This window comes from Branchiostoma floridae, chromosome 17, assembly GCF_000003815.2.
Source record: "Branchiostoma floridae strain S238N-H82 chromosome 17, Bfl_VNyyK, whole genome shotgun sequence".
NCBI classification, from domain to species: Eukaryota; Metazoa; Chordata; class Leptocardii; order Amphioxiformes; family Branchiostomatidae; genus Branchiostoma; species Branchiostoma floridae.
The window spans coordinates 1,405,452-1,415,192 of NC_049995.1; the positions used below are offsets into that span (position 1 = coordinate 1,405,452).

The following is a 9,741-nucleotide window of genomic DNA, read 5'->3' on the forward strand; positions in this document are numbered from 1 at the left end:
GGCTCAATTCCTTCTTATTTCATTAATGAGAAAACAATGGAAGGTCAAAATGCCAATTCAGCCAGGTGAAATTAAAAGTAACCCAAACGATTTTACAGCAACTCATAGAATACAAAAACAACCCACAGGGTAGAAAGGTAACCTGAGGATATAAAAGCAACCCACAGGACATGTCCATGTGAAAACACCCAGCTGATCTCTGTGTTTGTACTAAACAAACTAAAGCTACCGGTTCATTCAATTAAACATGGTAAATAATGACCGTATGATATGTTAGTCGCACATTTCGTATCACAACATGCTTTTGTTATACTTTGTGTCGAACAGATTGTGCTATTAGTACCGAGTAGGGGTGGGTACTGTACAGAAAATTCAGGTCCAGTTCAGGTCCAGAGGATCAGGTCTCGGTCCGGACCTGAACCTGGACCTAATTCAGTATGTAAAAACTTTTGAATTCACAATACTCAAAACAATGGTCCATTCCACTATAAAGAAATCTGTTTGGTTGAGTATTTGAGTCCCACTGGCGTTTTAAAGTCCTACAAGGTTAACTGCCACTATACGATTGACAGTAAAACTTGGTAGAGATTACAATAAACTGCACTCTACTTCGCTCTTGTTATTTTCTTTAACCTGTAATCCCCAAACATGTGAATTTCTGCAGATTAACCTCTTCATTTTGTAATCAGTCTAACATCCGGTCCACCGGCATCCGGTCCACCGAGTTTTTCTGGACCTGTCCAATAATAAAAACCGGTTTTGTACCGGTACGGTGTACCGGTACCCAGCCCTAGCTAAAGCGTGTTTGTGTGTATCGTGTATGCGTATTGCCATAACAAGTTGAGAAGCTGTGGATGAACCTTTTTTCAAAGCATTTGAACAACATAGTACAAAGGCAGCAGACACAAAACAAGTGCAATGTAGTGGTGGCTTACGCTTACCCTTTATAGTCTATCAATATTTTCCAGCTTGGACGTATTAAAAGAATATAACGTTACGTATGTTATGCAAACTGAATTGTGCATTGCGTGGTGCGTATGCTATATATAAATACATAGGACTTGGCAGAAGTATAGCCGTAGTTGGCCAAGTATAGCCAGTTTGACATGTATCCATGTAATATCTGTTTTTGTGTTGAGAATGTGTGATTGTCTTTTTTTAATCATTCTTTTTAATTGGTTTTGAAAGATACATAATATTACAAAGCGAAGGCATGGCAAACATACAAAATAACGGCACACATGAGAAATAACAAAACTGAAACCGTAGTAAAAGTGGTGAGAACCCCTATCATTGTACACAGAGACAAAAACTGAATTAAGTCGTGATTGCCATTCCACTGATATTCCAAAGAGACATGACAAGCATTAGTTTCCTTAAATAAAAAGAACAGGAGCTTATCAACTCGTTTGCATCAAATTTGTCTTAGCTTTGCCTTATCTGTATGTAGCTTCATTCTTGACCTTGTGCTGTTGTGTGCCAACAGGTTGCCCGGATGCTGACCCAACATTGACCCCGTGGAACCCCGGCCAGGACTGGACGGCGCAGGTGGTTGTGGGACGGGGAGAAAGCTACCTGCTGCAGTCATCGGCCGCCTTCTACTCACTGGAAATCAAAGATGGGGGTACGTATACGCCACTTATGTTGGACAGGCTTATTCTTCGGTCACAACTGGGAAATGGGGGCTCTGCCGGGTAGTTCAAGGGCTGCATTTTTTCACATTCTGACGTGACTGGGCTATATTTGGGCCCAGCCGGGCCCCGAATTATTTTTAACTCTGAGTTAAAATCAATCCGGGACCCGGTGACAAATAGAAGCTGTGACCTACCTGTGAAAACTCCGAGAGGCACTAGTACAAACAACCACACACCTCCATGGATTTTTCAAAGGTACTTTTAACATGTGTTTGAGCGAAGGGGAACCCTTTATAACATAATACTGATTGGGCAATGTTACAGTTATGACACCTATACGTTAGGTTGAGGTTAACGCCATTATAAATACTAGTAACTACTTTATGTCTTACTAGATGGCTAGGTCGGATGCAAATAACGCAGAGTGGACCTCTATACACAGGTCGAGTGGTGTTCGCTGACCCTGGTCCCGCCAGCAAGACTGAGATCATTCTGACGTCACGTGAGATCACAGTCAGTGCGGATGGAGAGTTCCACATCGGCAGCGAGACGTGCCCGTACCAGGGGAAGGCCACGGTCACGCTGTACGGCCGCTCTGATGACCGGACCAACAACAAACAGTTCCTCGTGATGGACGGCGGGACTTTGGAGGTGCACGGGAAACAGAAGCTGGGCTGGACACAGCTAACCCAGACCGTGCCGGCAGGAGGCCTACCTAAGGTGGGTCATATCACCTGAACCCATAAGCCGACATATGGTTTAAACGGCGCATGCCACGTTGCGATGCATTTTGGGGAATACATCAAAGTTTCAGATTTCTTTCTTTACATGGCAAGGTAGATCAATCTTATCGACTTGCATACAAGTATTCAGGTTGATATGTTACAGCATCATCGCACCATTATAAACTGTGATCTTAGTAGCAGTGCAACGCATTTAGCCAAGCACAGCGGGCAATCCCTACTCTTCTGTATAGGTGTGTTGGGCTCTTTAACTGACAGAGTTGAGGCTCCCTCATACACGGCACGGGGCCGCCGACTTTACTTCACTATCCGAAGTGATGAGTGCAATCCTTTACAATATGTTTGATCTTATGTCGACTCTATGATCTAACTCGGCCCACGGATCCAGATGGCCAGGGAGCGGGGTTGCGTTACCACTTGCGCCTCGGGGACAACTTTATTGCTATACATTGGCATGGTCAAAGTATAAGGATATAAAACAAAAAGGTACCAAACACGAATTGCTTAAAAAAGAACACAAATGAATCTAGAATCACCCCCATCCTTACATTTCTATCAAACCACAGGGCATGTACTTCTGGGACTCTGCGCCCGAGTGGCCCCGTGGTATCCACGTGCGCGTGTTTGACGAGATCTCCGGGACTCACGTCAGTACGGACAGGTTCGACACGCAGGTCAGCAGGGAGGAGAGCCTGCGTCTGGCGGCCTTCATCGACCAGGTCCCCGCCGGGAGAGTTGTGGCACTAGCGGTGGTGAACACCGCACATGGCAATCTGGAGGCTACTGCCAAGCAGAAGATTAGGGAACTGGGAAGTGTCGAGGTGGACTCACTGAACTATAGGTACCTGCTGACAAGATACGTAATGGCACAGAAATAGATCATTAGACAATTGTGGCGTAGTCAGAAAGTAGACAGTTATATGATATGGGTTATGCGTTTTCTAAACCGCTTATGTTTTGTTTATTCTTTATTGGTGACTTGGTTGGAACGGAAAGAAAAAAGAAACTGATTCTCCTTACACACATGCATTTTTTTCCTACTCAGGTCTACTGTCTAAAGAATTGTAAATTCTAACGAATTTTATGTGTCGTATTTGATAGAGGACGCCAGCTAATGATATGTATTTTGACTTAATCATATCTATTGATATACATATATTTGTGTATTTCATTTGCATACACTTATCTGTTTATATATATAGTTGTAGTAGACCTTACGAAAGTCGCTGTGCTCTTCTTGTGTCAATAAAGATTTATTCTATCGTGTGGCACAAGTACTTACTGGTTACCCTGTGGGGTTTGACCACTACAGGCAGCCCTGGGCGCTGGTCAGTGTGAAGGGTGACCCCAGTGTTGCTGTGGAGCAAAAACTTCCATATGTTGGTACGTAATAACGTTGCTGGTCACTTTTTCCCATAAACAGAAATCACCCCTACGTCCTTCGATATATTGGACCAAGTCTGCGTTATGCCCGCTTGTCAGGGCCTTGTGGTAATTGGATATTGTCAAGCAGATGTTGCGTAATTTTCTCTTGTCGTTTTGTGCACGTCGTGCTGTTCCATGCTAGCCATGCCATGTTAGCAAGCGAAAGTACTGAGCCAACGGTCACTACGGAGGATGGTACTCAGGCGCGTTCCATGCTGTTCCTTGGTTATTTAGGGTTTGGTAATTAGCTTATCTCCAAGCAGATACGGGGTTATGTGTTCTCTAATGTAGAACAGCTGTGGCAGACTGAGATGACTCCCCAAAGAGATGTTAGAGTCTGGCTTCCTAGCACATTCCATTATTGATCAGTGCCAATGTTATGATAAACAAGTACTACATACTTTGTCCTGGTAAGCTATCATTAGGGCTTTCTTTCATGTTCGTCATCATTTGTCTGTCTGGGGGGACTGTCCATATCATCGGCATGATATATATTGTATTGTTGCAACTGATGTGGCGGACACCAGAAATACGTCACAGAGTATGTTACCTACGGTCACATGTTTTATTGTTTTGTTTATGTATTTCCCGTCATACCTCTCCAGATGCCCAGACCACCGGCACAGCCACGGCTTCGGTCACTCTGCAGGCCTTCTTCGGTGCCTTCATGGTCACAGCGACAAGTGAATGGCTCGGAGGTGAGCTGTACGCGTTTTTTTGTCTCATGCACTCCAATGTAGACCAATTGAACACATTTTGTGAACTGAAATGATATCAATTCTTTGTGGGCAACGAGACAGCCCTTCTCTGGACCCCGTGTTGGAACGGCAAGATATGATGATGAGTTTTACCTGACGTAATCAAGTAGTCATGATTTACAGAAGATACTATTACGTAGGTTGATGTTTCAGTTCTGTTTAAAGGTATACTGTACTCCAGGGGAGAGTGTCATGGATCTGCTAATAATATTTTTCTGAGTCCTAAAACGTAATTGTATCGACAACTTGACAATGAAATGGAACAAGACAGGAGACAGCTTCAACCTCCTGAGCTGAGTACCCTACGGATAAATTGCAGCTAGGTTTAACCTATTATATTGGCAACAACCATTGGACAAACTTCAACTGGGGCGCTCTTAAAAATATTTGGTTGAGTTTAAAAATTACTTTTGCAATGTGTTTCTGGATACTTATTTTACAGCTTATAGCCTTAGCAACTCTATTTTCTACTTGCGTGTGTTCAAAAATGGGCTCTGATCTTCGTCAATCATCCCATTGAAACCCATACTTAAGACTTGAAAAAATGCCATGAAATAAAAATGGGGCACTCTTAGGAAATGTGTGTGAATATTTGTAATTCTTCTATTACTTTAACCAAAAAATTAACCCGGAACTTTAGCAATTATATTACATGTATTACATAGGAACTAATACTCAAGGCATTATTCCCATCATGCATCACATCCCATGGGTCTATGAAGGGGCAATATTCAGATACCGGGTTATGAAGGATTTATTTATTTGTTCATTTGTGATTAGTTTTAGTCGATTTTGTGTTTATAAAGATGTGGTCTTTTAGAAAATGACACTTTCCTCTGGAGCACAGTATGCCTTTAATAGAAGTACTCTGAAAAAATGTAGCTTTGTTGCCGGGTGAGTCGGGTGACATACATGTCTGTTACCCCACAGGAAGCCCACGATGTACTTTCACTGTTGATGGCGATGGTAATGAGTTGGTGATTAACGTAAAGGATGACGTCAGCTCATGGGAGCCCGGTGACCACATCGTGCTGGCCAGTACGGACTACGACATGGAGCAGGCGGAGGAGTTTGAGCTGCTGCCGTGTGACGAGTGCTCAAATAGACAGGTCAAAATCAACGGTACGAGTTGCTATAATTGCAAGTTACATACACGTGTGCTGCGTCTGTAGCTTGTCAGCTGGGAAATGCATGGATTCTGCATCACGTTTAACCACGATGCTACATGATAATCAAAAACTACGGTTCTACCTATACGCTTCGTCAAAAATGGTAATACGTAGATTCCATGTTTCTAGCGCCAGTGTTTTTTCTTCGTCTTCTTTCTTTGTTGACCTCTGTGTTATTATCCCCTCCGGCAATGACTAGCTGGCCAGAATTGAGCGAAGCAGTCTACAGTTTTGCAATTGGCTGGTGTCATTGTGCATATGTTTGTGGGCGTGCGCGTGATTGTGAAGAAATCGTGATGATATTTGGTATGCAAGAAGGTCACAATGAATGAAGACATTTATTGCACGGCCTGATTGATTATAATTAATGATGACTGTGACGATATCTTACTGACAAAAAGCATGCTTTTCCCCTTCGTGACCGACGAACGTCGAGTAGATGAGACCATAGTTTACCAAATGATCTCCTATCATAGAACATACATTTTGCTAAGTAAGGCTTTATTTTCATAATTGTTGAGATGCGATAAAGCAACAAATTTCACTTTCAAAAAAATGGTTTCCTGTGTACTCTTCTTCCTCATTTAATAGGCGTTTTGTCCACCGATATGTATAACACTGTTAATCCTCGGCATACGTTCTACACTGTAAACCCTCCCATGTATGAGCAGGTCTGTGTCCCTACAGGTCAGGTCAGGTACAACCACTTCGGGGAGGTGACAGATGACGTGGACCTTCGCGGGGAGGTGGGCCTTCTGACTAGAAACGTCAAGTTCCAGGGTAGGATGGAAGACAGTTGCTATGGTGACAACTTCTGTCAGTTCTTCGACTACGACACGTACGGAGGACATCTCAAGGCGAGTTCTAATCTTCCTGATCACTGTGCCTGTCACTATGGCAGGGCAGTTGGGGTGCTGCGTGCATCACGTTTACATGTAGACTTGTATCATTGTAATCATAAAACGCCCTTTTTTTAGTATAGAAGTATAGAATGTCATTGTCAGAAATCACCTGTCTAGCGTTATAAGATAAAACATGAAGGTAAGAAAGCAGTATTTTTTCTCCTCGTCAAACGTTCTGAACTATTTGGCAGCCTGAACCATGTAAAACTTGCCTGAACCATGTAAAACTTCCCTGAACCATGTAAAACTTGCCTGAACCATGTAAAACTTGCATGAACCATGTTAAACTTGACTGAACCATGTAAAACTTGCCTGAACCATGTAAAACTTCCCTGAACCATGTAAAACTTGACTGAACCATGTAAAACCTGCCCGAACCATGTTAAACTTGCCCGAACCATGTAAAACCTGCCCGAACCATGTAAAACTTGCATGAACCATGTTAAACTTGACTGAACCATGTAAAACTTGCATGAACCATGTAAAACTTGACTGAACCATGTTAAACTTGACTGAACCATGTAAAACTTGACTGAACCATGTAAAACTTGCCTGAACCGTGTTAAACTTGACTGAACCATGTAAAACTTGCCTGAACCATGTTAAACTTGCCCGAACCATGTAAAACTTGCCTGAACCATGTAAAACTTGCATGAACCATGTAAAACTTGCATGAACCATGTTAAACTTGACTGAACCATGTAAAACTTGCCTGAACCATGTAAAACTTGCATGAACCATGTAAAACTTGCCCGAACCATGTAAAACTTGACTGAACCATGTAAAACTGAACCATGTAAAACTTGACCGAACCATGTAAAACTTGCCTAAACCATGTAAAACTTGACGTTCTACAATCTTTTTGCCAGGTTCTGTATGGTTTTAAGAACGTCCATCTATCTGGAGTGGAGTTCACACAGATGGGTCAGCAGCTGGTGGCCGGTAGCTACCCTGTCCACTTCCACCTGGCCGGAGACGTGGACGAGGCAGGAGGCTACAGCCGGCCCACCTATGTCCGTGACCTGTCCATCCACCACTGCTTCTCCCGCTGTGTCACCATACACAGCACCCACGGCCTGCTGGTAACTTTAATATACATCTACAAATCTAGCCGATACATGTATGACTTATCAATACCTTCCTTGATTACTTGTCATACCGCATAATGAAGTATATTGGATACGTTTCACAGTATCAGTATTCATGATAAATGTATGATTCTAGTAGTATCTATGATATTCTGTTGTGAGACCATAGAGGGTCTGCATGGGGGGGGGGGGGGGCTTACCCTGAATTCAGAAAAACCCCCTACGGCTACGTATTACGCTAAATCAAGGAATACAATTACCCTAAATTTGGTCACCTCACTACGAATTACGTGGATAAGAAGGTTTTCCCTATAGCTACGGATTACGGGAAATAAAAATAGGCTGCCTACGCCTTACGGAAAAGAGCATGCAGACCGTAGTATTCCTTCCCCCGATAGGTCCAGGACACTGTTGGGTACGACACACTCGGACACTGCTTTTTCCTGGAAGATGGGAACGAGCAGCGGAACGTTCTGGACCATAACCTGGGCCTGGTGACGCGGCCGGGCACGTTACTACCCTCTGATCGGGATGTAGACATGTGCCGCGGGCTTACTGGGGCCGTGTATGGGGGATACATGCCTAATCCGGGAAAAGAGTGCAGGTAAAGGAGTTTGTCTATTTGGCGACCAGTCTAGATATATATAGTGGAATGTCTTCTTTGCTGCAAAATATCCGTCGACTGCGGCTCTCTCCTCCCCCCATATACCTTTATGATAAACCACCTGTCTTCAGTCTTCATCCCCACCCTTTCTTTTGTTGTTTCTGTTTGCAGCCAACATTATCTGTACCAATGATATCTGGCAATACTTTAAACAAGATAGAAGACCAGTGTCATTTTATTGCTGACTGTACTCTATACAACAATGAGAGAAACTACACAATTTGTACTTCATTACTACTCACCTTGACCTGTACTTAGCTTGTCAGAAAGCAAAACCGTACAATAAAGGTCTTCATTCATTCATTAATTAATAACTCAAACCATCGCATAGCGCATGGCAGATGACCCCTGGGTCATCTACTTATTGAAAGTTCAACACAAGTAGCAATTTTTGTCATTGTCTTCACGATCCTAAACTCAATAAGTAGATGACCCTAAACGCAATACGTATAGTAAATGATCCTAAAACTCCATAGTAGATGGCTTGGCTTGGTAGTGCAATAACTATAATCATCAGAGTCTGCACATCACCACAAAAAGGATATCTGGGTATCTAAGAAACGAATAAGGCACAGCCATGACTACAAGTACTAGCTATAGACTTAACAACACAGGAAGGATTGAAGCCAGGCGGTCAGATTTTTTTAAAAACATTTGCAACGTCGTCGTCATCAATAAAGTAGGGACATCCTCACTAAATCCCTTTTGAAAAAGAATTCGTAGAGATCAATTTGCAAAGGTAATTAAGAGTGACAGCTTGTTTGAGGTAATAATATGATAAACTGACACCGTTTTTCTGAGAAGCTGGTGTGGAAAGGCGGTTATACCGGCCATTCCAAATGACACGTGCGGAAAATCCATTACTAAGAGATTGATGGGTAAATAAGTCTTGACATGTCCGCCGATTGTGTCCCACCTGTCCACCCAGAGGCGTGTCCACTTTCTGGATCGCCCATCCCAACAACGTGCTGACCAACAACGCTGCAGCCGGCTCTGCGGTAAGACTATCATGTTTATTGCAAATTCATTGCAGGTGCAAACATGATAACGAAGTACAAAGGTGCTAAGAACTACATTCTATGACTATGTTGTGCTACTTAAGTGTACATTATGCTTAGTCTAGTTTTGTTGGGTTTGGCTTCTTCTTTTTATGTGGGGCCGCGTAGCACAGTGGTAGTGTATTCGGCCCGTGACCGAGAGGTCGCCGGTTCGAATCCGCCTGCAGTGTTGCCGGTCTTGTGCCCTTGGGAAAGGCACTTTACACGACTGTCCTCACTTTACTCAAGTGAAAAATGAGTCGTCCCTCGGATAGGACGTTAAATGGAAGTCCCGTGTATGGGGAGAGTCATACCCCATGC

General features: G+C 43.3%; 1 protein-coding gene across 1 annotated transcript in view; it reads left to right on the top strand.

Moving 5' to 3' along the window:
* The window catches only part of LOC118404521 (cell surface hyaluronidase-like), a 22,994-nt gene that overhangs the window by 1,054 nt on the left and 12,199 nt on the right, over positions 1–9,741 (top strand). Inside the window, exons 2-11 of the mRNA XM_035803649.1 lie at positions 1,487–1,624; positions 2,077–2,354; positions 2,944–3,218; positions 3,690–3,760; positions 4,408–4,500; positions 5,491–5,682; positions 6,417–6,586; positions 7,501–7,713; positions 8,118–8,323; positions 9,312–9,381. Of these exons, the coding sequence (XP_035659542.1) occupies positions 1,487–1,624; positions 2,077–2,354; positions 2,944–3,218; positions 3,690–3,760; positions 4,408–4,500; positions 5,491–5,682; positions 6,417–6,586; positions 7,501–7,713; positions 8,118–8,323; positions 9,312–9,381 (1,706 nt within the window). The remainder of the gene's footprint in view (positions 1–1,486; positions 1,625–2,076; positions 2,355–2,943; positions 3,219–3,689; positions 3,761–4,407; positions 4,501–5,490; positions 5,683–6,416; positions 6,587–7,500; positions 7,714–8,117; positions 8,324–9,311; positions 9,382–9,741) is intronic.